General features: G+C 43.5%; 2 protein-coding genes across 3 annotated transcripts in view; both read right to left on the bottom strand.

Moving 5' to 3' along the window:
- The window catches only part of LOC118373360 (kinesin-like protein KIF19), a 156,827-nt gene that overhangs the window by 22,235 nt on the left and 106,858 nt on the right, over positions 1-27,734 (bottom strand). The window contains exons 7-8 of one of the 2 annotated variants that reach the window (XM_052471461.1): positions 26,420-26,566; positions 25,760-25,882 (exon numbers count right to left, since the gene is read on the bottom strand). In XM_052471461.1, coding sequence (XP_052327421.1) covers positions 25,760-25,882; positions 26,420-26,566 — 270 coding nt within the window. The remainder of the gene's footprint in view (positions 1-25,759; positions 25,883-26,419; positions 26,567-27,734) is intronic. The other variant, XM_052471462.1, reaches the window with a different exon arrangement.
- Positions 521-20,307, bottom strand: LOC127909513 (uncharacterized). The gene is made up of 3 exons (XM_052471475.1): positions 20,174-20,307; positions 17,861-20,098; positions 521-798 (listed from the first exon to the last, which is right to left on the bottom strand). Exons 2-3 carry the CDS (start codon positions 20,060-20,062, stop codon positions 595-597), a joined length of 2,406 nt encoding a protein of 801 aa, XP_052327435.1. The 5' UTR covers positions 20,063-20,098; positions 20,174-20,307; the 3' UTR covers positions 521-594.

The raw sequence follows: 27,734 nt of genomic DNA, 5'->3' as shown, positions 1-27,734 counted from the left end.
TTATAACACTGTAACAACATGATGTGGTAGAACACATTCAGCAGGTTCCTCTTCAACTGGAGAGAGAGAACTGTCTTATAACACTGTAATAACATGATGTGGTAGAACACATTCAACAGGGTCCTCTTCACCTGGAGAGAGAGAACTGTCTTATAACACTGTAATAACATGATGTGGTAGAACACATTCAGCAGGATCCTCTTCACCTGGAGAGAGAGAACTGTCTTATAACACTGTAATAACATGATGTGGTAGAACACATTCAGCAGGTTCCTCTTCACCTGGAGAGAGAGAACTGTCTTATAACACTGTAACAACATGATGTGGTAGAACACATTCAGCAGGTTCCTCTTCAACTGGAGAGAGAGAACTGTCTTATAACACTGTAATAACATGATGTGGTAGAACACATTCAGCAGGTTCCTCTTCACCTGGAGAGAGAGAACTGTCCACTGTAACAACATGATGTGGTAGAACACATTCAGCAGGTTCCTCTTCACCTGGAGAGAGAGAACTGTCTTATAACACTGTAACAACATGATGTGGTAGAACACGTTCAGCAGGTTCCTCTTCACCTGGAGAGAGAGAACTGTCTTATAACACTGTAACAACATGATGTGGTAGAACACGTTCAGCAGGTTCCTCTTCACCTGGAGAGAGAACTGTCTTATAACACTGTAACAACATGATGTGGTAGAACACATTCAGCAGGTTCCTCTTCACCTGGAGAGAGAGAACTGTCTTATAACACTGTAACAACATGATGTGGTAGAACACGTTAAGCAGGTTCCTCTTCACCTGGAGAGAGAGAACTGTCTTATAACACTGTAACAACATGATGTGGTAGAACACGTTCAGCAGGTTCCTCTTCACCTGGAGAGAGAGAACTGTCTTATAACACTGTAACAACATGATGTGGTAGAACACGTTCAGCAGGTTCCTCTTCACCTGGAGAGAGAGAACTGTCTTATAACACTGTAACAACATGATGTGGTAGAACACATTCAGCAAGGTCCTCTTCACCTGGAGAGAGAGAACTGTCTTATAACACTGTAACAACATGATGTGGTAGAACACGTTCAGCAGGGTCCTCTTCACCTGGAGAGAGAGAACTGTCTTATAACACTGTAATAACATGATGTGGTAGAACACATTCAGCAGGTTCCTCTTCACCTGGAGAGAGAGAACTGTCTTATAACACTGTAACAACATGATGTGGTAGAACACGTTCAGCAGGTTCCTCTTCACCTGGAGAGAGAGAACTGTCTTATAACACTGTAATAACATGATGTGGTAGAACACATTCAGCAGGTTCCTCTTCACCTGGAGAGAGAGAACTGTCTTATAACACTGTAATAACATGATGTGGTAGAACACATTCAGCAGGTTCCTCTTCACCTGGAGAGAGAGAACTGTCTTATAACACTGTAACAACATGATGTGGTAGAACACGTTCAGCAGGTTCCTCTTCACCTGGAGAGAGAGAACTGTCTTATAACACTGTAACAACATGATGTGGTAGAACACGTTCAGCAGGTTCCTCTTCACCTGGAGAGAGAGAACTGTCTTATAACACTGTAATAACATGATGTGGTAGAACACATTCAGCAGGTTCCTCTTCACCTGGAGAGAGAGAACTGTCTTATAACACTGTAACAACATGATGTGGTAGAACACGTTCAGCAGGGTCCTCTTCACCTGGAGAGAGAGAACTGTCTTATAACACTGTAACAACATGATGTGGTAGAACACGTTCAGCAGGTTCCTCTTCACCTGGAGAGAGAGAACTGTCTTATAACACTGTAACAACATGATGTGGTAGAACACGTTCAGCAGGTTCCTCTTCACCTGGAGAGAGAGAACTGTCTTATAACACTGTAACAGCATGATGTGGTAGAACACATTCAACAGGTTCCTCTTCACCTGGAGAGAGAGAACTGTCTTATAACACTGTAACAACATGATGTGGTAGAACACGTTCAGCAGGTCCTCTTCACCTGGAGAGAGAGAACTGTCTTATAACACTGTAACAACATGATGTGGTAGAACACATTCAGCAGGTTCCTCTTCACCTGGAGAGAGAGAACTGTCTTATAACACTGTAACAACATGATGTGGTAGAACACGTTCAGCAGGTCCTCTTCACCTGGAGAGAGAGAACTGTCTTATAACACTGTAACAACATGATGTGGTAGAACACGTTCAGCAGGTTCCTCTTCACCTGGAGAGAGAGAACTGTCTTATAACACTGTAACAACATGATGTGGTAGAACACATTCAGCAGGTTCCTCTTCACCTGGAGAGAGAGAACTGTCTTATAACACTGTAACAACATGATGTGGTAGAACACGTTCAGCAGGTTCCTCTTCACCTGGAGAGAGAGAACTGTCTTATAACACTGTAACAACATGATGTGGTAGAACACGTTCAGCAGGTTCCTCTTCACCTGGAGAGAGAAACTGTCTTATAACACTGTAACAACATGATGTGGTAGAACACGTTCAGCAGGGTCCTCTTCACCTGGAGAGAGAGAACTGTCTTATAACACTGTAACAACATGATGTGGTAGAACACGTTCAGCAGGTTCCTCTTCACCTGGAGAGAGAGAACTGTCTTATAACACTGTAACAACATGATGTGGTAGAACACGTTCAGCAGGGTCCTCTTCACCTGGAGAGAGAGAACTGTCTTATAACACTGTAACAACATGATGTGGTAGAACACGTTCAGCAGGGTCCTCTTCACCTGGAGAGAGAGAACTGTCTTATAACACTGTAACAACATGATGTGGTAGAACACATTCAGCAAGGTCCTCTTCACCTGGAGAGAGAGAACTGTCTTATAACACTGTAACAACATGATGTGGTAGAACACGTTCAGCAGGGTCCTCTTCACCTGGAGAGAGAGAACTGTCTTATAACACTGTAATAACATGATGTGGTAGAACACATTCAGCAGGGTCCTCTTCACCTGGAGAGAGAGAACTGTCTTATAACACTGTAACAACATGATGTGGTAGAACACATTCAGCAGGTTCCTCTTCACCTGGAGAGAGAAACTGTCTTATAACACTGTAACAACATGATGTGGTAGAACACGTTCAGCAGGTCCCTTCACCTGGAGAGAGAGAACTGTCTTATAACACTGTAACAACATGATGTGGTAGAACACGTTCAGCAGGTTCCTCTTCACCTGGAGAGAGAGAACTGTCTTATAACACTGTAACAACATGATGTGGTAGAACACTTCAGCAGGGTCCTCTTCACCTGGAGAGAGAGAACTGTCTTATAACACTGTAATAACATGATGTGGTAGAACACGTTCAGCAGGTTCCTCTTCACCTGGAGAGAGAGAACTGTCTTATAACACTGTAACAACATGATGTGGTAGAACACGTTCAGCAGGGTCCTCTTCACCTGGAGAGAGAGAACTGTGTTATAACACTGTAACAACATGATGTGGTAGAACACGTTCAGCAGGTTCCTCTTCACCTGGAGAGAGAGAACTGTCTTATAACACTGTAATAACATGATGTGGTAGAACACGTTCAGCAGGTTCCTCTTCACCTGGAGAGAGAGAACTGTCTTATAACACTGTAACAACATGATGTGGTAGAACACGTTCAGCAGGTTCCTCTTCACCTGGAGAGAGAGAACTGTCTTATAACACTGTAACAACATGATGTGGTAGAACACGTTCAGCAGGTTCCTCTTCACCTGGAGAGAGAAACTGTCTTATAACACTGTAACAACATGATGTGGTAGAACACGTTCAGCAGGTTCCTCTTCACCTGGAGAGAGAGAACTGTCTTATAACACTGTAACAACATGATGTGGTAGAACACGTTCAGCAGGTTCCTCTTCACCTGGAGAGAGAACTGTCTTATAACACTGTAACAACATGATGTGGTAGAACACGTTCAGCAGGTTCCTCTTCACCTGGAGAGAGAGAACTGTCTTATAACACTGTAACAACATGATGTGGTAGAACACATTCAGCAGGTTCCTCTTCACCTGGAGAGAGAGAACTGTCTTATAACACTGTAACAACATGATGTGGTAGAACACGTTCAGCAGGTTCCTCTTCACCTGGAGAGAGAGAACTGTCTTATAACACTGTAACAACATGATGTGGTAGAACACATTCAGCAGGTCCTCTTCACCTGGAGAGAGAGAACTGTCTTATAACACTGTAATAACATGATGTGGTAGAACACATTCAGCAGGGTCCTCTTCACCTGGAGGAGAGAGAGAACTGTCTTATAACACTGTAACAACATGATGTGGTAGAACACGTTCAGCAGGTTCCTCTTCACCTGGAGAGAGAGAACTGTCTTATAACACTGTAACAACATGATGTGGTAGAACACGTTCAGCAGGTTCCTCTTCACCTGGAGAGAGAGAACTGTCTTATAACACTTTAACAGCATGATGTGGTAGAACACATTCAACAGGTTCCTCTTCACCTGGAGAGAGAGAACTGTCTTATAACACTGTAATAACATGATGTGGTAGAACACGTTCAGCAGGTTCCTCTTCACCTGGAGAGAGAGAACTGTCTTATAACACTGTAACAACATGATGTGGTAGAACACATTCAGCAGGTTCCTCTTCACCTGGAGAGAGAGAACTGTCTTATAACACTGTAACAACATGATGTGGTAGAACACATTCAGCAGGTTCCTCTTCAACTGGAGAGAGAGAACTGTCTTATAACACTGTAATAACATGATGTGGTAGAACACATTCAGCAGGTTCCTCTTCACCTGGAGAGAGAGAACTGTCTTATAACACTGTAACAACATGATGTGGTAGAACACATTCAGCAGGTTCCTGTTCAACTGGAGAGAGAGAACTGTCTTATAACACTGTAATAACATGATGTGGTAGAACACATTCAGCAGGTCCTCTTCACCTGGAGAGAGAGAACTGTCTTATAACACTGTAACAACATGATGTGGTAGAACACATTCAGCAGGTTCCTCTTCACCTGGAGAGAGAGAACTGTCTTATAACACTGTAACAACATGATGTGGTAGAACACGTTCAGCAGGTTCCTCTTCACCTGGAGAGAGAGAACTGTCTTATAACACTGTAACAACATGATGTGGTAGAACACATTCAGCAGGTTCCTCTTCACCTGGAGAGAGAGAACTGTCTTATAACACTGTAATAACATGATGTGGTAGAACACGTTCAGCAGGTTCCTCTTCACCTGGAGAGAGAGAACTGTCTTATAACACTGTAACAACATGATGTGGTAGAACACGTTCAGCAGGTTCCTCTTCACCTGGAGAGAGAGAACTGTCTTATAACACTGTAACAACATGATGTGGTAGAACACGTTCAGCAGGTTCCTCTTCACCTGGAGAGAGAGAACTGTCTTATAACACTGTAATAACATGATGTGGTAGAACACATTCAGCAGGTTCCTCTTCACCTGGAGAGAGAGAACTGTCTTATAACACTGTAACAACATGATGTGGTAGAACACGTTCAGCAGGTTCCTCTTCACCTGGAGAGAGAGAACTGTCTTATAACACTGTAACAACATGATGTGGTAGAACACGTTCAGCAGGGTTCCTCTTCACCTGGAGAGAGAGAACTGTCTTATAACACTGTAACAACATGATGTGGTAGAACACGTTCAGCAGGTTCCTCTTCACCTGGAGAGAGAGAACTGTCTTATAACACTGTAACAACATGATGTGGTAGAACACGTTCAGCAGGTTCCTCTTCACCTGGAGAGAGAGAACTGTCTTATAACACTTTAACAGCATGATGTGGTAGAACACATTCAACAGGTTCCTCTTCACCTGGAGAGAGAGAACTGTCTTATAACACTGTAATAACATGATGTGGTAGAACACGTTCAGCAGGTTCCTCTTCACCTGGAGAGAGAGAACTGTCTTATAACACTGTAACACCATGATGTGGTAGAACACATTCAGCAGGTTCCTCTTCACCTGGAGAGAGAGAACTGTCTTATAACACTGTAACAACATGATGTGGTAGAACACGTTCAGCAGGTTCCTCTTCACCTGGAGAGAGAGAACTGTCTTATAACACTGTAACAACATGATGTGGTAGAACACGTTCAGCAGGTTCCTCTTCACCTGGAGAGAGAGAACTGTCTTATAACACTGTAACAACATGATGTGGTAGAACACGTTCAGCAGGGTCCTCTTCACCTGGAGAGAGAGAACTGTCTTATAACACTGTAACAACATGATGTGGTAGAACACGTTCAGCAGGTTCCTCTTCACCTGGAGAGAGAGAACTGTCTTATAACACTGTAACAACATGATGTGGTAGAACACGTTCAGCAGGTTCCTCTTCACCTGGAGAGAGAGAACTGTCTTATAACACTGTAACAACATGATGTGGTAGAACACGTTCAGCAGGGTCCTCTTCACCTGGAGAGAGAGAACTGTCTTATAACACTGTAACAACATGATGTGGTAGAACACGTTCAGCAGGTTCCTCTTCACCTGGAGAGAGAGAACTGTCTTATAACACTGTAACAACATGATGTGGTAGAACACGTTCAGCAGGGTCCTCTTCACCTGGAGAGAGAACTGTCTTATAACACTGTAACAACATGATGTGGTAGAACACGTTCAGCAGGTTCCTCTTCACCTGGAGAGAGAAACTGTCTTATAACACTGTAACAACATGATGTGGTAGAACACATTCAGCAGGTCCTCTTCACCTGGAGAGAGAGAACTGTCTTATAACACTGTAACAACATGATGTGGTAGAACACGTTCAGCAGGGTCCTCTTCACCTGGAGAGAGAGAACTGTCTTATAACACTGTAATAACATGATGTGGTAGAACACGTTCAGCAGGGTTCCTCTTCACCTGGAGAGAGAGAACTGTCTTATAACACTGTAATAACATGATGTGGTAGAACACGTTCAGCAGGGTCCTCTTCACCTGGAGAGAGAGAACTGTCTTATAACACTGTAACAACATGATGTGGTAGAACACGTTCAGCAGGGTCCTCTTCACCTGGAGAGAGAGAACTGTCTTATAACACTGTAACAACATGATGTGGTAGAACACGTTCAGCAGGTTCCTCTTCACCTGGAGAGAGAGAACTGTCTTATAACACTGTAACAACATGATGTGGTAGAACACGTTCAGCAGGTTCCTCTTCACCTGGAGAGAGAGAACTGTCTTATAACACTGTAATAACATGATGTGGTAGAACACGTTCAGCAGGTTCCTCTTCACCTGGAGAGAGAGAACTGTCTTATAACACTGTAACAACATGATGTGGTAGAACACGTTCAGCAGGTTCCTCTTCACCTGGAGAGAGAGAACTGTCTTATAACACTGTAACAACATGATGTGGTAGAACACGTTCAGCAGGTTCCTCTTCACCTGGAGAGAGAGAACTGTCTTATAACACTGTAATAACATGATGTGGTAGAACACATTCAGCAGGTTCCTCTTCACCTGGAGAGAGAGAACTGTCTTATAACACTGTAACAACATGATGTGGTAGAACACGTTCAGCAGGTTCCTCTTCACCTGGAGAGAGAGAACTGTCTTATAACACTGTAACAACATGATGTGGTAGAACACGTTCAGCAGGTTCCTCTTCACCTGGAGAGAGAGAACTGTCTTATAACACTGTAACAACATGATGTGGTAGAACACGTTCAGCAGGTTCCTCTTCACCTGGAGAGAGAGAACTGTCTTATAACACTGTAGTAACATGATGTGGTAGAACACGTTCAGCAGGTTCCTCTTCACCTGGTGAGAGAGAACTGTCTTATAACACTGTAACAACATGATGTGGTAGAACACATTCAGCAGGTTCCTCTTCACCTGGAGAGAGAAACTGTCTTATAACACTGTAACAACATGATGTGGTAGAACACGTTCAGCAGGTTCCTCTTCACCTGGAGAGAGAAACTGTCTTATAACACTGTAACAACATGATGTGGTAGAACACGTTCAGCAGGGTCCTCTTCACCTGGAGAGAGAGAACTGTCTTATAACACTGTAACAACATGATGTGGTAGAACACATTCAGCAGGGTCCTCTTCACCTGGAGAGAGAGAACTGTCTTATAACACTGTAATAACATGATGTGGTAGAACACATTCAGCAGGTTCCTCTTCACCTGGAGAGAGAGAGATAACACTGTAATAAGTCTTATAACACTGTAACAACATGATGTGGTAGAACACGTTCAGCAGGGTCCTCTTCACCTGGAGAGAGAGAACTGTCTTATAACACTGTAACAACATGATGTGGTAGAACACGTTCAGCAGGTTCCTCTTCACCTGGAGAGAGAGAACTGTCTTATAACACTGTAACAACATGATGTGGTAGAACACGTTCAGCAGGGTCCTCTTCACCTGGAGAGAGAGAACTGTCTTATAACACTGTAACAACATGATGTGGTAGAACACATTCAGCAGGTTCCTCTTCACCTGGAGAGAGAGAACTGTCTTATAACACTGTAACAACATGATGTGGTAGAACACGTTCAGCAGGGTCCTCTTCACCTGGAGAGAGAGAACTGTCTTATAACACTGTAACAACATGATGTGGTAGAACACGTTCAGCAGGTTCCTCTTCACCTGGAGAGAGAGAACTGTCTTATAACACTGTAATAACATGATGTGGTAGAACACGTTCAGCAGGTTCCTCTTCACCTGGAGAGAGAGAACTGTCTTATAACACTGTAACAACATGATGTGGTAGAACACATTCAGCAAGGTCCTCTTCACCTGGAGAGAGAGAACTGTCTTATAACACTGTAACAACATGATGTGGTAGAACACGTTCAGCAGGGTCCTCTTCACCTGGAGAGAGAGAACTGTCTTATAACACTGTAACAACATGATGTGGTAGAACACGTTCAGCAGGTTCCTCTTCACCTGGAGAGAGAGAACTGTCTTATAACACTGTAACAACATGATGTGGTAGAACACGTTCAGCAGGGTCCTCTTCACCTGGAGAGAGAGAACTGTCTTATAACACTGTAATAACATGATGTGGTAGAACACATTCAGCAGGGTCCTCTTCACCTGGAGAGAGAGAACTGTCTTATAACACTGTAACAACATGATGTGGTAGAACACGTTAAGCAGGTTCCTCTTCACCTGGAGAGAGAGAACTGTCTTATAACACTGTAACAACATGATGTGGTAGAACACGTTCAGCAGGTTCCTCTTCACCTGGAGAGAGAGAACTGTCTTATAACACTGTAACAACATGATGTGGTAGAACACGTTCAGCAGGGTCCTCTTCACCTGGAGAGAGAGAACTGTCTTATAACACTGTAACAACATGATGTGGTAGAACACGTTCAGCAGGGTCCTCTTCACCTGGAGAGAGAGAACTGTCTTATAACACTGTAACAACATGATGTGGTAGAACACGTTCAGCAGGTTCCTCTTCACCTGGAGAGAGAGAACTGTCTTATAACACTGTAACAACATGATGTGGTAGAACACGTTCAGCAGGGTCCTCTTCACCTGGAGAGAGAGAACTGTCTTATAACACTGTAACAACATGATGTGGTAGAACACGTTCAGCAGGGTCCTCTTCACCTGGAGAGAGAGAACTGTCTTATAACACTGTAACAACATGATGTGGTAGAACACATTCAGCAGGTTCCTCTTCACCTGGAGAGAGAGAACTGTCTTATAACACTGTAACAACATGATGTGGTAGAACACATTCAGCAGGGTCCTCTTCACCTGGAGAGAGAGAACTGTCTTATAACACTGTAACAACATGATGTGAGAGAGAACTGTCTTATAACACTGTCAACATGATGTGGTCACTTCTCCTCTTCACCTGGAGAGAGAAACTGTCTTATAACACTGTAACAACATGATGTGGTAGAACACGTTCAGCAGGTTCCTCTTCACCTGGAGAGAGAGAACTGTCTTATAACACTGTAACAACATGATGTGGTAGAACACGTTCAGCAGGGTCCTCTTCACCTGGAGAGAGAGAACTGTCTTATAACACTGTAATAACATGATGTGGTAGAACACGTTCAGCAGGTTCCTCTTCACCTGGAGAGAGAGAACTGTCTTGTAACATTGTAACAACATGATGTGGTAGAACACGTTCAGCAGGGTCCTCTTCACCTGGAGAGAGAGAACTGTCTTATAACACTGTAACAACATGATGTGGTAGAACACGTTCAGCAGGTTCCTCTTCACCTGGAGGGAGAGAACTGTCTTATAACACTGTAATAACATGATGTGGTAGAACACGTTCAGCAGGTTCCTCTTCACCTGGAGAGAGAGAACTGTCTTATAACACTGTAACAACATGATGTGGTAGAACACATTCAGCAAGGTCCTCTTCACCTGGAGAGAGAGAACTGTCTTATAACACTGTAACAACATGATGTGGTAGAACACGTTCAGCAGGGTCCTCTTCACCTGGAGAGAGAGAACTGTCTTATAACACTGTAACAACATGATGTGGTAGAACACATTCAGCAAGGTCCTCTTCACCTGGAGAGAGAGAACTGTCTTATAACACTGTAACAACATGATGTGGTAGAACACGTTCAGCAGGGTCCTCTTCACCTGGAGAGAGAGAACTGTCTTATAACACTGTAACAACATGATGTGGTAGAACACATTCAGCAGGGTCCTCTTCACCTGGAGAGAGAGAACTGTCTTATAACACTGTAATAACACGATGTGGTAGAACACGTTCAGCAGGTTCCTCTTCACCTGGAGAGAGAGAACTGTCTTATAACACTGTAACAACATGATGTGGTAGAACACGTTCAGCAAGGTCCTCTTCACCTGGAGAGAGAGAACTGTCTTATAACACTGTAACAACATGATGTGGTAGAACACGTTCAGCAGGTTCCTCTTCACCTGGAGAGAGAGAACTGTCTTATAACACTGTAACAACATGATGTGGTAGAACACGTTCAGCAGGGTCCTCTTCACCTGGAGAGAGAGAACTGTCTTATAACACTGTAACAACATGATGTGGTAGAACACGTTCAGCAGGTTCCTCTTCACCTGGAGAGAGAGAACTGTCTTATAACACTGTAACAACATGATGTGGTAGAACACGTTCAGCAGGGTCCTCTTCACCTGGAGAGAGAGAACTGTCTTATAACACTGTAACAACATGATGTGGTAGAACACGTTCAGCAGGTTCCTCTTCACCTGGAGAGAGAGAACTGTCTTATAACACTGTAACAACATGATGTGGTAGAACACGTTCAGCAGGGTCCTCTTCACCTGGAGAGAGAGAACTGTCTTATAACACTGTAACAACATGATGTGGTAGAACACGTTCAGCAGGGTCCTCTTCACCTGGAGAGAGAGAACTGTCTTATAACACTGTAATAACATGATGTGGTAGAACACATTCAGCAGGGTCCTCTTCACCTGGAGAGAGAGAACTGTCTTATAACACTGTAATAACATGATGTGGTAGAACACGTTCAGCAGGTTCCTCTTCACCTGGAGAGAGAGAACTGTCTTATAACACTGTAACAACATGATGTGGTAGAACACGTTCAGCAGGGTCCTCTTCACCTGGAGAGAGAGAACTGTCTTATAACACTGTAACAACATGATGTGGTAGAACACGTTCAGCAGGTTCCTCTTCACCTGGAGAGAGAGAACTGTCTTATAACACTGTAACAACATGATGTGGTAGAACACGTTCAGCAGGGTCCTCTTCACCTGGAGAGAGAGAGAACTGTCTTATAACACTGTAATAACATGATGTGGTAGAACACGTTCAGCAGGTTCCTCTTCACCTGGAGAGAGAGAACTGTCTTATAACACTGTAACAACATGATGTGGTAGAACACGTTCAGCAGGGTCCTCTTCACCTGGAGAGAGAGAACTGTCTTATAACACTGTAACAACATGATGTGGTAGAACACGTTCAGCAGGTTCCTCTTCACCTGGAGGGAGAGAACTGTCTTATAACACTGTAATAACATGATGTGGTAGAACACGTTCAGCAGGTTCCTCTTCACCTGGAGAGAGAGAACTGTCTTATAACACTGTAACAACATGATGTGGTAGAACACGTTCAGCAGGTTCCTCTTCACCTGGAGAGAGAGAACTGTCTTATAACACTGTAACAACATGATGTGGTAGAACACGTTCAGCAGGTTCCTCTTCACCTGGAGAGAGAGAACTGTCTTATAACACTGTAACAACATGATGTGGTAGAACACGTTCAACAGGTTCCTCTTCACCTGGAGAGAGAGAACTGTCTTATAACACTGTAATAACATGATGTGGTAGAACACGTTCAGCAGGTTCCTCTTCACCTGGAGAGAGAACTGTCTTATAACACTGTAATAACATGATGTGGTAGAACACATTCAACAGGGTCCGCTTCACCTGGAGAGAGAGAACTGTCTTATAACACTGTAACAACATGATGTGGTAGAACACGTTCAGCAGGTTCCTCTTCACCTGGAGAGAGAGAACTGTCTTATAACACTGTAACAACATGATGTGGTAGAACACGTTCAGCAGGGTCCTCTTCACCTGGAGAGAGAGAACTGTCTTATAACACTGTAACAACATGATGTGGTAGAACACATTCAGCAGGGTCCTCTTCACCTGGAGAGAGAGAACTGTCTTATAACACTGTAATAACATGATGTGGTAGAACACGTTCAGCAGGTTCCTCTTCACCTGGAGAGAGAGAACTGTCTTATAACACTGTAACAACATGATGTGGTAGAACACGTTCAGCAGGTTCCTCTTCACCTGGAGAGAGAACTGTCTTATAACACTGTAACAACATGATGTGGTAGAACACGTTCAGCAGGTTCCTCTTCACCTGGAGAGAGAGAACTGTCTTATAACACTGTAACAACATGATGTGGTAGAACACGTTCAGCAGGGTCCTCTTCACCTGGAGAGAGAGAACTGTCTTATAACACTGTAACAACATGATGTGGTAGAACACATTCAGCAGGTTCCTCTTCACCTGGAGAGAGAGAACTGTCTTATAACACTGTAACAACATGATGTGGTAGAACACGTTCAGCAGGTTCCTCTTCACCTGGAGAGAGAGAACTGTCTTATAACACTGTAACAACATGATGTGGTAGAACACGTTCAGCAGGTTCCTCTTCACCTGGAGAGAGAGAACTGTCTTATAACACTGTAACAACATGATGTGGTAGAACACGTTCAGCAGGTTCCTCTTCACCTGGAGAGAGAGAACTGTCTTATAACACTGTAACAACATGATGTGGTAGAACACATTCAGCAGGGTCCTCTTCACCTGGAGAGAGAGAACTGTCTTATAACACTGTAACAACATGATGTGGTAGAACACATTCAGCAGGTTCCTCTTCACCTGGAGAGAGAAACTGTCTTATAACACTGTAATAACATGATGTGGTAGAACACATTCAGCAGGGTCCTCTTCACCTGGAGAGAGAGAGGTTCCTCTTCACTGTCTTATAACACTGTAACAACATGATGTGGTAACACGTTCAGCAGGTTCCTCTTCACCTGGAGACTGTCTTATAACACTGTAACAACATGATGTGGTAGAACACGTTCAGCAGGGTCCTCTTCACCTGGAGAGAGAGAACTGTCTTATAACACTGTAACAACATGATGTGGTAGAACACGTTCAGCAGGTTCCTCTTCACCTGAAGAGAGAACTGTCTTATAACACTGTAACAACATGATGTGGTAGAACACGTTCAGCAGGTTCCTCTTCACCTGGAGAGAGAGAACTGTCTTATAACACTGTAACAACATGATGTGGTAGAACACGTTCAGCAGGTTCCTCTTCACCTGGAGAGAGAACTGTCTTATAACACTGTAACAACATGATGTGGTAGAACACGTTCAGCAGGGTCCTCTTCACCTGGAGAGAGAGAACTGTCTTATAACACTGTAACAACATGATGTGGTAGAACACGTTCAGCAGGTTCCTCTTCACCTGGAGAGAGAACTGTCTTATAACACTGTAATAACATGATGTGGTAGAACACGTTCAGCAGGTTCCTCTTCACCTGGAGAGAGAGAACTGTCTTATAACACTGTAACAACATGATGTGGTAGAACACATTCAGCAGGTCCTCTTCACCTGGAGAGAGAACTGTCTTATAACACTGTAACAACATGATGTGGTAGAACACGTTCAGCAGGGTCCTCTTCACCTGGAGAGAGAGAACTGTCTTATAACACTGTAATAACATGATGTGGTAGAACACATTCAGCAGGGTCCTCTTCACCTGGAGAGAGAGAACTGTCTTATAACACTGTAACAACATGATGTGGTAGAACACGTTCAGCAGGGTCCTCTTCACCTGGAGAGAGAGAACTGTCTTATAACACTGTAATAACATGATGTGGTAGAACACATTCAGCAGGTTCCTCTTCACCTGGAGAGAGAGAACTGTCTTATAACACTGTAACAACATGATGTGGTAGAACACATTCAGCAGGTTCCTCTTCACCTGGAGAGAGAGAACTGTCTTATAACACTGTAACAACATGATGTGGTAGAACACGTTCAGCAGGTTCCTCTTCACCTGGAGAGAGAGAACTGTCTTATAACACTGTAACAACATGATGTGGTAGAACACGTTCAGCAGGTTCCTCTTCACCTGGAGAGAGAGAACTGTCTTATAACACTGTAACACCATGATGTGGTAGAACACATTCAGCAGGTTCCTCTTCACCTGGAGAGAGAGAACTGTCTTATAACACTGTAACAACATGATGTGGTAGAACACATTCAACAGGTTCCTCTTCACCTGGAGAGAGAGAACTGTCTTATAACATTGTAACAACATGATGTGGTAGAACACGTTCAGCAGGTTCCTCTTCACCTGGAGAGAGAGAACTGTCTTATAACACTGTAACAGCATGATGTGGTAGAACACATTCAGCAGGGTCCTCTTCACCTGGAGAGAGAGAACTGTCTTATAACACTGTAACAGCATGATGTGGTAGAACACATTCAACAGGGTCCTCTTCACCTGGAGAGAGAGAACTGTCTTATAACACTGTAATAACATGATGTGGAAGAACACATTCAGCAGGATCCTCTTCACCTGGAGAGAGAGAACTGTCTTATAACACTGTAACAAGAACACGATGTCTTATAACACTGTAGTAACATGATGTGGTAGAACACGTTCAGCAGGGTCCTCTTCACCTGGAGAGAGAGAACTGTCTTATAACACTGTAACAACATGATGTGGTAGAACACGTTCAGCAGGTTCCTCTTCACCTGGAGAGAGAGAACTGTCTTATAACACTGTAACAACATGATGTGGTAGAACACGTTCAGCAGGGTCCTCTTCACCTGGAGAGAGAGAACTGTCTTATAACACTGTAATAACATGATGTGGTAGAACACGTTCAGCAGGTTCCTCTTCACCTGGAGAGAGAGAACTGTCTTGTAACATTGTAACAACATGATGTGGTAGAACACGTTCAGCAGGGTCCTCTTCACCTGGAGAGAGAGAACTGTCTTATAACACTGTAACAACATGATGTGGTAGAACACGTTCAGCAGGTTCCTCTTCACCTGGAGGAGAGAACTGTCTTATAACACTGTAATAACATGATGTGGTAGAACACGTTCAGCAGGTTCCTCTTCACCTGGAGAGAGAGAACTGTCTTATAACACTGTAACAACATGATGTGGTAGAACACATTCAGCAAGGTCCTCTTCACCTGGAGAGAGAGAACTGTCTTATAACACTGTAACAACATGATGTGGTAGAACACGTTCAGCAGGGTCCTCTTCACCTGGAGAGAGAGAACTGTCTTATAACACTGTAACAACATGATGTGGTAGAACACATTCAGCAGGGTCCTCTTCACCTGGAGAGAGAGAACTGTCTTATAACACTGTAACAACATGATGTGGTAGAACACGTTCAGCAGGGTCCTCTTCACCTGGAGAGAGAGAACTGTCTTATAACACTGTAATAACATGATGTGGTAGAACACATTCAGCAGGGTCCTCTTCACCTGGAGAGAGAGAACTGTCTTATAACACTGTAATAACATGATGTGGTAGAACACGTTCAGCAGGGTCCTCTTCACCTGGAGAGAGAGAACTGTCTTATAACACTGTAACAACATGATGTGGTAGAACACGTTCAGCAGGGTCCTCTTCACCTGGAGAGGGAGAACTGTCTTATAACACTGTAACAACATGATGTGGTAGAACACGTTCAGCAGGTTCCTCTTCACCTGGAGAGAGAGAACTGTCTTATAACACTGTAACAACATGATGTGGTAGAACACGTTCAGCAGGGTCCTCTTCACCTGGAGAGAGAGAACTGTCTTGTAACACTGTAACAACATGATGTGGTAGAACACGTTCAGCAGGTTCCTCTTCACCTGGAGAGAGAGAACTGTCTTGTAACATTGTAACAACATGATGTGGTAGAACACGTTCAGCAGGGTCCTCTTCACCTGGAGAGAGAGAACTGTCTTATAACACTGTAACAACATGATGTGGTAGAACACGTTCAGCAGGGTCCTCTTCACCTGGAGAGAGAGAACTGTCTTATAACACTGTAACAACATGATGTGGTAGAACACGTTCAGCAGGTCCTCTTCACCTGGAGAGAGAGAACTGTCTTATAACACTGTAACAACATGATGTGGTAGAACACGTTCAGCAGGTCCTCTTCACCTGGAGAGAGAGAACTGTCTTATAACACTGTAATAACATGATGTGGTAGAACACGTTCAGCAGGTCCTCTTCACCTGGAGAGAGAGAACTGTCTTATAACACTGTAATAACATGATGTGGTAGAACACGTTCAGCAGGGTCCTCTTCACCTGGAGAGAGAGAACTGTCTTATAACACTGTAACAACATGATGTGGTAGAACACGTTCAGCAGGTTCCTCTTCACCTGGAGAGAGAACTGTCTTATAACACTGTAACAACATGATGTGGTAGAACACGTTCAGCAGGTTCCTCTTCACCTGGAGAGAGAGAACTGTCTTATAACACTGTAACAACATGATGTGGTAGAACACGTTCAGCAGGGTCCTCTTCACCTGGAGAGAGAGAACTGTCTTATAACACTGTAACAACATGATGTGGTAGAACACGTTCAGCAGGGTCCTCTTCACCTGGAGAGAGAGAACTGTCTTATAACACTGTAACAACATGATGTGGTAGAACACGTTCAGCAGGGTCCTCTTCACCTGGAGAGAGAGAACTGTCTTATAACACTGTAACAACATGATGTGGTAGAACACGTTCAGCAGGGTCCTCTTCACCTGGAGAGAGAGAACTGTCTTATAACACTGTAATAACATGATGTGGTAGAACACATTCAGCAGGGTCCTCTTCACCTGGAGAGAGAGAACTGTCTTATAACACTGTAATAACATGATGTGGTAGAACACGTTCAGCAGGGTCCTCTTCACCTGGAGAGAGAGAACTGTCTTATAACACTGTAACAACATGATGTGGTAGAACACGTTCAGCAGGGTCCTCTTCACCTGGAGAGAGAGAACTGTCTTATAACACTGTAACAACATGATGTGGTAGAACACGTTCAGCAGGTTCCTCTTCACCTGGAGAGAGAGAACTGTCTTATAACACTGTAACAACATGATGTGGTAGAACACGTTCAGCAGGGTCCTCTTCACCTGGAGAGAGAGAACTGTCTTATAACACTGTAACAACATGATGTGGTAGAACACGTTCAGCAGGTTCCTCTTCACCTGGAGAGAGAGAACTGTCTTATAACACTGTAACAACATGATGTGGTAGAACACGTTCAGCAGGTTCCTCTTCACCTGGAGAGAGAGAACTGTCTTATAACACTGTAACAACATGATGTGGTAGAACACGTTCAGCAGGGTCCTCTTCACCTGGAGAGAGAGAACTGTCTTATAACACTGTAACAACATGATGTGGTAGAACACGTTCAGCAAGGTCCTCTTCACCTGGAGAGAGAGAACTGTCTTATAACACTGTAACAACATGATGTGGTAGAACACGTTCAGCAGGGTCCTCTTCACCTGGAGAGAGAGAACTGTCTTATAACACTGTAATAACATGATGTGGTAGAACACGTTCAGCAGGGTCCTCTTCACCTGGAGAGAGAGAACTGTCTTATAACACTGTAATAACATGATGTGGTAGAACACGTTCAGCAGGGTCCTCTTCACCTGGAGAGAGAGAACTGTCTTATAACACTGTAACAACATGATGTGGTAGAACACGTTCAGCAGGGTCCTCTTCACCTGGAGAGAGAGAACTGTCTTATAACACTGTAACAACATGATGTGGTAGAACACGTTCAGCAGGTTCCTCTTCACCTGGAGAGAGAGAACTGTCTTATAACACTGTAACAACATGATGTGGTAGAACACGTTCAGCAGGGTCCTCTTCACCTGGAGAGAGAGAACTGTCTTATAACACTGTAATAACATGATGTGGTAGAACACGTTCAGCAGGTTCCTCTTCACCTGGAGAGAGAGAACTGTCTTGTAACACTGTAACAACATGATGTGGTAGAACACGTTCAGCAGGGTCCTCTTCACCTGGAGAGAGAGAACTGTCTTATAACACTGTAACAACATGATGTGGTAGAACACGTTCAGCAGGTTCCTCTTCACCTGGAGAGAGAGAACTGTCTTATAACACTGTAATAACATGATGTGGTAGAACACGTTCAGCAGGTTCCTCTTCACCTGGAGAGAGAGAACTGTCTTATAACACTGTAACAACATGATGTGGTAGAACACGTTCAGCAGGTTCCTCTTCACCTGGAGAGAGAGAACTGTCTTATAACACTGTAACAACATGATGTGGTAGAACACGTTCAGCAGGTTCCTCTTCACCTGGAGAGAGAGAACTGTCTTATAACACTGTAACAACATGATGTGGTAGAACACGTTCAGCAGGTTCCTCTTCACCTGGAGAGAGAGAACTGTCTTATAACACTGTAGTAACATGATGTGGTAGAACACGTTCAGCAGGTTCCTCTTCACCTGGTGAGAGAGAACTGTCTTATAACACTGTAACAACATGATGTGGTAGAACACGTTCAGCAGGTTCCTCTTCACCTGGAGAGAGAGAACTGTCTTATAACACTGTAACAACATGATGTGGTAGAACACGTTCAGCAGGTTCCTCTTCACCTGGAGAGAGAGAACTGTCTTATAACACTGTAACAACATGATGTGGTAGAACACGTTCAGCAGGGTCCTCTTCACCTGGAGAGAGAGAACTGTCTTATAACACTGTAACAACATGATGCGGTAGAACACATTCAGCAGGGTCCTCTTCACCTGGAGAGAGAGAACTGTCTTATAACACTGTAATAACATGATGTGGTAGAACACATTCAGCAGGGTCCTCTTCACCTGGAGAGAGAGAACTGTCTTATAACACTGTAATAAGAACACGTTCAGCAGGTTCCTCTTCACCTGGTGAGAGAGAACTGTCTTATAACACTGTAGTAACATGATGTGGTAGAACACGTTCAGCAGGGTCCTCTTCACCTGGAGAGAGAGAACTGTCTTATAACACTGTAACAACATGATGTGGTAGAACACGTTCAGCAGGTTCCTCTTCACCTGGAGAGAGAGAACTGTCTTATAACACTGTAGTAACATGATGTGGTAGAACACGTTCAGCAGGTTCCTCTTCACCTGGTGAGAGAGAACTGTCTTATAACACTGTAACAACATGATGTGGTAGAACACGTTCAGCAGGTTCCTCTTCACCTGGAGAGAGAGAACTGTCTTATAACACTGTAACAACATGATGTGGTAGAATACGTTCAGCAGGGTCCTCTTCACCTGGAGAGAGAGAACTGTCTTATAACACTGTAATAACATGATGTGGTAGAACACATTCAGCAGGTTCCTCTTCACCTGGAGAGAGAGAACTGTCTTATAACACTGTAATAACATGATGTGGTAGAACACATTCAGCAGGGTCCTCTTCACCTGGAGAGAGAGAACTGTCTTATAACACTGTAACAACATGATGTGGTAGAACACATTCAACAGGTTCCTCTTCACCTGGAGAGAGAGAACTGTCTTATAACACTGTAACAGCATGATGTAGTAGAACACGTTCAAAAGGGTCCTCTTCAACTGGAGAGAGAGAACTGTCTTATAACACTGTAACAGCATGATGTAGTAGAACACGTTCAGCAGGTTCCTCTTCACCTGGAGAGAGAGAACTGTCTTATAACACTATAATAACATGATGTGGTAGAACACGTTCAGCAGGGTCCTCTTCACCTGGAGAGAGAGAACTGTCTTATAACACTGTAACAACATGATGTGGTAGAACACATTCAACAGGTTCCTCTTCACCTGGAGAGAGAGAACTGTCTTATAACACTGTAATAACATGATGTGGTAGAACACGTTCAGCAGGTTCCTCTTCACCTGGAGAGAGAGAACTCTCTTATAACACTGTAACAACATGATGTGGTAGAACACATTCAGCAGGTTCCTCTTCAACTGGAAAGAGAGAACTGTCTTATAACACTGTAACAACATGATGTGGTAGAACACATTCAGCAGGTTCCTCTTCACCTGGAGAGAGAGAACTGTCTTATAACACTGTAACAACATGATGTGGTAGAACACATTCAGCAGGTTCCTCTTCAACTGGAGAGAGAGAACTGTCTTATAACACTGTAATAACATGATGTGGTAGAACACATTCAGCAGATTCCTCTTCTCCTGGAGAGAGAGAACTGTCTTATAACACTGTAACAACATGATGTGGTAGAACACGTTCAGCAGGTTCCTCTTCACCTGGAGAGAGAGAACTGTCTTATAACACTGTAATAACATGATGTGGTAGAACACATTCAACAGGGTCCGCTTCACCTGGAGAGAGAGAACACCTGGAGAGAGAGAACTGTCTTATACCATTGTAACAACATGATGTGGTACAACACGTTCAGCAGGTTCCTCTTCACCTGGAGAGAGAGAACTGTCTTATAACACTGTAACAACATGATGTGGTAGAACACGTTCAGCAGGTTCCTCTTCACCTGGAGAGAGAGAACTGTCTCATAACACTGTAACAGCATGATGTGGTAGAACACGTTCAGCAGGTTCCTCTTCACCTGAAGAGAGAGAACTGTCTTATAACACTGTAACAACATGATGTGGTAGAACACATTCAGCAGGTTCCTCTTCACCTGGAGAGAGAGAACTGTCTTATAACACTGTAACAACATGATGTGGTAGAACACGTTCAGCAGGGTCCTCTTCACCTGGAGAGAGAGAACTGTCTTATAACACTGTAACAACATGATGTGGTAGAACACATTCAGCAGGTTCCTCTTCAACTGGAGAGAGAGAACTGTCTTATAAAACTGTAATAACATGATGTGGTAGAACACATTCAGCAGGTTCCTCTTCACCTGGAGAGAGAGAACTGTCTTATAACACTGTAACAACATGATGTGGTAGAACACGTTCAGCAGGGTCCTCTTCACCTGGAGAGAGAGAACTGTCTTATAACACTGTAATAACATGATGTGGTAGAACACATTCAACAGGGTCCACTTCACCTGGAGAGAGAGAGAACACCTGGAGAGAGAGAACTGTCTTATAACACTGTATTAACATGATGTGGTAGAACACATTCAACAGGTTCCTCTTCACCTGGAGAGAGAGAACTGTCTCATAACACTGTAACAGCATGATGTGGTAGAACACGTTCAACAGGTTCCTCTTCACCTGGAGAGAGAGAACTGTCTTATAACACTGTAATAACATGATGTGGTAGAACACGTTCAGCAGGGTCCTCTTCACCTGGAGAGAGAGAACTGTCTTATAACACTGTAATAACATGATGTGGTAGAACACGTTCAGCAGGTTCCTCTTCACCTGGAGAGAGAGAACTCTCATATAACACTGTAACAACATGATGTGGTAGAACACATTCAGCAGGTTCCTCTTCAACTGGAAAGAGAGAACTGTCTTATAACACTGTAACAACATGATGTGGTAGAACACATTCAGCAGGTTCCTCTTCACCTGGAGAGAGAGAACTGTCTTATAAGACTGTAACAACATGATGTGGTAGAACACGTTCAGCAGGTTCCTCTTCACCTGGAGAGAGAGAACTGTCTTATAACACTGTAATAACATGATGTGGTAGAACACGTTCAGCAGGGTCCTCTTCACCTGGAGAGAGAGAACTGTCTTATAACACTGTAACAACATGATGTGGTAGAACACGTTCAGCAGGGTCCTCTTCACCTGGAGAGAGAGAACTGTCTTATAACACTGTAATAACATGATGTGGTAGAACACATTCAACAGGTTCCTCTTCACCTGGAGAGAGAGAACTGTCTTATAACACTGTAACAACATGATGTGGTAGAACACGTTCAACAGGTTCCTCTTCACCTGGAGAGAGAGAACACCTGAGAGAGAGAAATGTCTTATAACACTGTATTAACATGATGTGGTAACACATTCAACAGGTTCCTCTTCACCTGGAGAGAGAGAACTGTCTTATAACACTGTAACAACATGATGTGGTAGAACACGTTCAGCAGGTTCCTCTTCACCTGGAGAGAGAGAACTGTCTCATAACACTGTAACAGCATGATGTGGTAGAACACATTCAGCAGGTTCCTCTTCAACTGGAAAGAGAGAACTGTCTTATAACACTGTAACAACATGATGTGGTAGAACACATTCAGCAGGTTCCTCTTCACCTGGAGAGAGAGAACTGTCTTATAAGACTGTAACAACATGATGTGGTAGAACACGTTCAGCAGGTTCCTCTTCACCTGGAGAGAGAGAACTGTCTTATAACACTGTAATAACATGATGTGGTAGAACACGTTCAGCAGGGTCCTCTTCACCTGGAGAGAGAGAACTGTCTTATAACACTGTAACAACATGATGTGGTAGAACACGTTCAGCAGGGTCCTCTTCACCTGGAGAGAGAGAACTGTCTTATAACACTGTAATAACATGATGTGGTAGAACACATTCAACAGGTTCCTCTTCACCTGGAGAGAGAGAACTGTCTTATAACACTGTAACAACATGATGTGGTAGAACACGTTCAACAGGTTCCTCTTCACCTGGAGAGAGAGAGAACACCTGGAGAGAGAGAAATGTCTTATAACACTGTATTAACATGATGTGGTAACACATTCAACAGGTTCCTCTTCACCTGGAGAGAGAGAACTGTCTTATAACACTGTAACAACATGATGTGGTAGAACACGTTCAGCAGGTTCCTCTTCACCTGGAGAGAGAGAACTGTCTCATAACACTGTAACAGCATGATGTGGTAGAACACATTCAGCAGGTTCCTCTTCAACTGGAAAGAGAGAACTGTCTTATAACACTGTAACAACATGATGTGGTAGAACACATTCAGCAGGTTCCTCTTCACCTGGAGAGAGAGAACTGTCTTATAACACTGTAACAACATGATGTGGTAGAACACGTTCAGCAGGTTCCTCTTCACCTGGAGAGAGAGAACTGTCTTATAACACTGTAATAACATGATGTGGTAGAACACGTTCAGCAGGGTCCTCTTCACCTGGAGAGAGAGAACTGTCTTATAACACTGTAATAACATGACGTGGTAGAACACATTCAGCAGGGTCCTCTTCACCTGGAGAGAGAGAACTGTCTTATAACACTGTAATAACATGATGTGGTAGAACACGGTCAGCAGGGTCCTCTTCACCTGGAGAGAGAGAACTGTCTTATAAGACTGTAACAACATGATGTGGTAGAACACGTTCAGCAGGTTCCTCTTCACCTGGAGAGAGAGAACTGTCTTATAACACTGTAATAACATGATGTGGTAGAACACGTTCAGCAGGGTCCTCTTCACCTGGAGAGAGAGAACTGTCTTATAACACTGTAACAACATGATGTGGTAGAACACGTTCAGCAGGGTCCTCTTCACCTGGAGAGAGAGAACTGTCTTATAACACTGTAATAACATGATGTGGTAGAACACATTCAACAGGGTCCGCTTCACCTGGAGAGAGAGAACACCTGGAGAGAGAGAACTGTCTTATACCATTGTAACAACATGATGTGGTACAACACATTCAGCAGGTTCCTCTTCACCTGGAGAGAGAGAACTGTCTTATAACACTGTAACAACATGATGTGGTAGAACACGTTCAACAGGTTCCTCTTCACCTGGAGAGAGAGAACTGTCTTATAACACTGTAATAACATGATGTGGTAGAACACGTTCAGCAGGGTCCTCTTCACCTGGAGAGAGAGAACTGTCTTATAACACTGTAATAACATGATGTGGTAGAACACGTTCAGCAGGTTCCTCTTCACCTGGAGAGAGAGAACTCTCTTATAACACTGTAACAACATGATGTGGTAGAACACATTCAGCAGGTTCCTCTTCAACTGGAAAGAGAGAACTGTCTTATAACACTGTAACAACATGATGTGGTAGAACACATTCAGCAGGTTCCTCTTCACCTGGAGAGAGAGAACTGTCTTATAACACTGTAATAACATGATGTGGTAGAACACGTTCAGCAGGGTCCTCTTCACCTGGAGAGAGAGAACTGTCTTATAACACTGTAATAACATGATGTGGTAGAACACGTTCAGCAGGTTCCTCTTCACCTGGAGAGAGAGAACTCTCTTATAACACTGTAACAACATGATGTGGTAGAACACATTCAGCAGGTTCCTCTTCAACTGGAAAGAGAGAACTGTCTTATAACACTGTAACAACATGATGTGGTAGAACACATTCAGCAGGTTCCTCTTCACCTGGAGAGAGAGAACTGTCTTATAACACTGTAACAACATGATGTGGTAGAACACGTTCAGCAGGTTCCTCTTCACCTGGAGAGAGAGAACTGTCTTATAACACTGTAATAACATGATGTGGTAGAACACGTTCAGCAGGGTCCTCTTCACCTGGAGAGAGAGAACTGTCTTATAACACTGTAATAACATGATGTGGTAGAACACATTCAGCAGGGTCCTCTTCACCTGGAGAGAGAGAACTGTCTTATAACACTGTAATAACATGATGTGGTAGAACACGTTCAGCAGGTTCCTCTTCACCTGGAGAGAGAGAACTCTCTTATAACACTGTAACAACATGATGTGGTAGAACACATTCAGCAGGTTCCTCTTCAACTGGAAAGAGAGAACTGTCGTATAACACTGTAATAACATGATGTGGTAGAACACGTTCAGCAGGGTCCTCTTCACCTGGAGAGAGAGAACTGTCTTATAACACTGTAATAACATGATGTGGTAGAACACATTCAGCAGGGTCCTCTTCACCTGGAGAGAGAGAACTGTCTTATAACACTGTAATAACATGATGTGGTAGAACACGGTCAGCAGGGTCCTCTTCACCTGGAGAGAGAGAACTGTCTTATAACACTGTAATAACATGATGTGGTAGAACACGTTCAGCAGGTTCCTCTTCACCTGGAGAGAGAGAACTGTCTTATAACACTGTAATAACATGATGTGGTAGAACACATTCAGCAAGAAGGAACCCAGCTGACAATCTATTAAGCCTAATATTGACAGCGTCGTTATAACTGTTATGCTGCAGAGATAACGGAATTTTTAAAGTTGATCTCGGGGGTCTAGGGTGGGTTACTGTAAAGCACTTTGATAACTGTGTTTACGTAAAAGGGTTTTTTAAATTACATTTGATTGTTGATTGATTGATTTGAAAAATTATTGATTTGAAAATTCTTGTCCCACACCTCAGCGAAGGAGGGAAATGTTTTGTTGTGTATTACTCACCCGTGTGCGGATACTTTTGGCACGGTCAGCGTAGCTCAGCGTGTTGCGAGACTCCTCGAAGGCCAGGGAGGCGGGGCTAATGTGGGCTATCATCACTGTGCGACTGTTGCCTCCCAACGAGTCCTGTCAATCAAGCACATCAGAACAGGAAGTGAATGAATGCAAGTGGAATGGAGAATAATCCTTCTGAATGATGCAAAAGGACAACAAAAAGTACTGTACTCTATTGTTTTGTGTGGTGTGGCATGATGTGGTGTGATGTGATATGGTGTGTGGTGTAGTGTGGTATGGTGTGGTCATTCATGATGAATGTTGTGTGGTATGGTGTGGTGTGTTGTGGTATGGTGCTAGTATAGTGTATTGTAATCATACAGCACAGCACGTCTTCGATAGGAAAGGGAAAAGGGGGAAACCTAGTCAGTTGTACAACTGAATGCATTCAACTGAAATGTGTCTTCCTCATTTTACCCAACCCCTCTGAGTCAGAGAGGTGTGAGGGGCTGCCGTAATCGACATCCACGTCTTCGGCGCCCGGGGAACAATAGGTTATCTGTCTTGCTCAGGGGCAGAACAACACATTCTGACCTTGTCAGCTCGGGGATTCGATCCAACAACCTTTCGGTTACTGGCTCAACGCTCCAACCACTATGGGTACTGTACCTTCAGCAAGCGTGTCAGCTTGCTGTCCCTGTAGTTGACATATTTGTTACCATGTTTCTCACTCAGGGCGTTGATGCAGTTACCCAGAGCCAGGAGGGAGCGGTTGATGTGGGCCCCTTCTTTTAACCTCTGACCTCTATTCTGTGTCTGGGAGAGAAAGCAGGTTTACTATCTGGTCTCATGTTTTTATTTAACCTTTATTTAACTAGGCTAGTCAGTTAAGAACAAATTCTTATTTACAATGACGGCCAACCAGTGGGTTAACTGCCTTATTCGGGGGCAGAACGACAGATTTTTTACCTTGTCAGCTCGAGAATTCAATCTAGCAACCTTTCGGCTACTGGCCCATCGCTCGAACCACAACATGCCGCCCCACATGTTCCAGAGCATACATTGTGCTGATCACCGACTGAGCAGACTGACTGGTCAACAATTAATAGAGTGTTTATTTAGGATGCAAGGTGATTTGTAGATCAGTCAGTCTGTCTACAAAGTAGTAGACGGCCATTGTCTCGGTTTGATGAGTTACAGCCCAGGACAGATACTGCCTATGTTAACCAGCAGAGGGGGCTCTAAACCTCCTTTTCTTTCCTCTGTCTGCAGTTACATTGGAAGAGTTGCAAGTAAAACATCACGCAGCTTTTTAATAACCGCTTATGAGTTACTATGAATGCTGTCAATGTCATAACACATCATACATGTATTATAATGCATTATAAGGGATGTTATTACATATGTACTTTATAGAAAGTGTTACCAGCCATGGACCAAAACACATCTCACTGACAGAAAACCTCCTATATCTTAAGAGACCGGTGACCTATAGGCTATGATATACATCCATAGAAGAGCCTAGCTGGTTAAACGTTCTACAAGTTTCCATGGTAAATATGTGTTCTCTCCATTCAGGCATGATTGCATGTTTTTGTCATGGTAGCGTACCAAATGGCACCGTATTCCCTGTATAGTACACTACTTTTGACCAGAGCCCTATGGGAAATTGGGTGCTATTTGGGACACATACCATTGTGTTTATGAGGTCTGGCTGTTTTAATATGGACGCTAATCTAAGTGCCTGTAGCTCAGGCCCTGAAGCAAGGATTTGCATATTCTTGATACCACTTGAAAGGAAACACTTGGACATTTGTGGAAATGTGAAATGAATGTAGGAAAATATAACACATTAGATCTAGTAAAAGATAATACAAAGAAAAAAACAACCGATTATTTTTTGTTTGAAATGCAAGACAAAGGCCATAAAGTGTAATTCCAGCACAAGTGCAATTTAGATTTTGGCAACTAGATGGCAAGTTCA

This window comes from Oncorhynchus keta, chromosome 2 (genome assembly GCF_023373465.1).
Source record: "Oncorhynchus keta strain PuntledgeMale-10-30-2019 chromosome 2, Oket_V2, whole genome shotgun sequence".
Lineage (NCBI taxonomy): Eukaryota > Metazoa > Chordata > Actinopteri > Salmoniformes > Salmonidae > Oncorhynchus > Oncorhynchus keta.
Note: the sequence above shows the minus strand (reverse complement) of the source record. Positions and strands in the feature narration are given on the sequence as shown.

What these genes read in the sequence shown, in the direction of transcription:
- LOC127909513 (XM_052471475.1), bottom strand. Translation starts at nt 20,062, where the DNA reads ATGCTGTTACAGTGTTATAAGACAGTTCTCTCTCTCCAGGTGAAGAGG. An exon ending in AGACAGTTCTCTCTCTCCAG is followed by an intron (nt 799 to 17,860) that starts GTGAAGAGGACC and finishes CTCTCTCTCCAG; the next exon opens with GTGAAGAGGAACCTGCTTAA.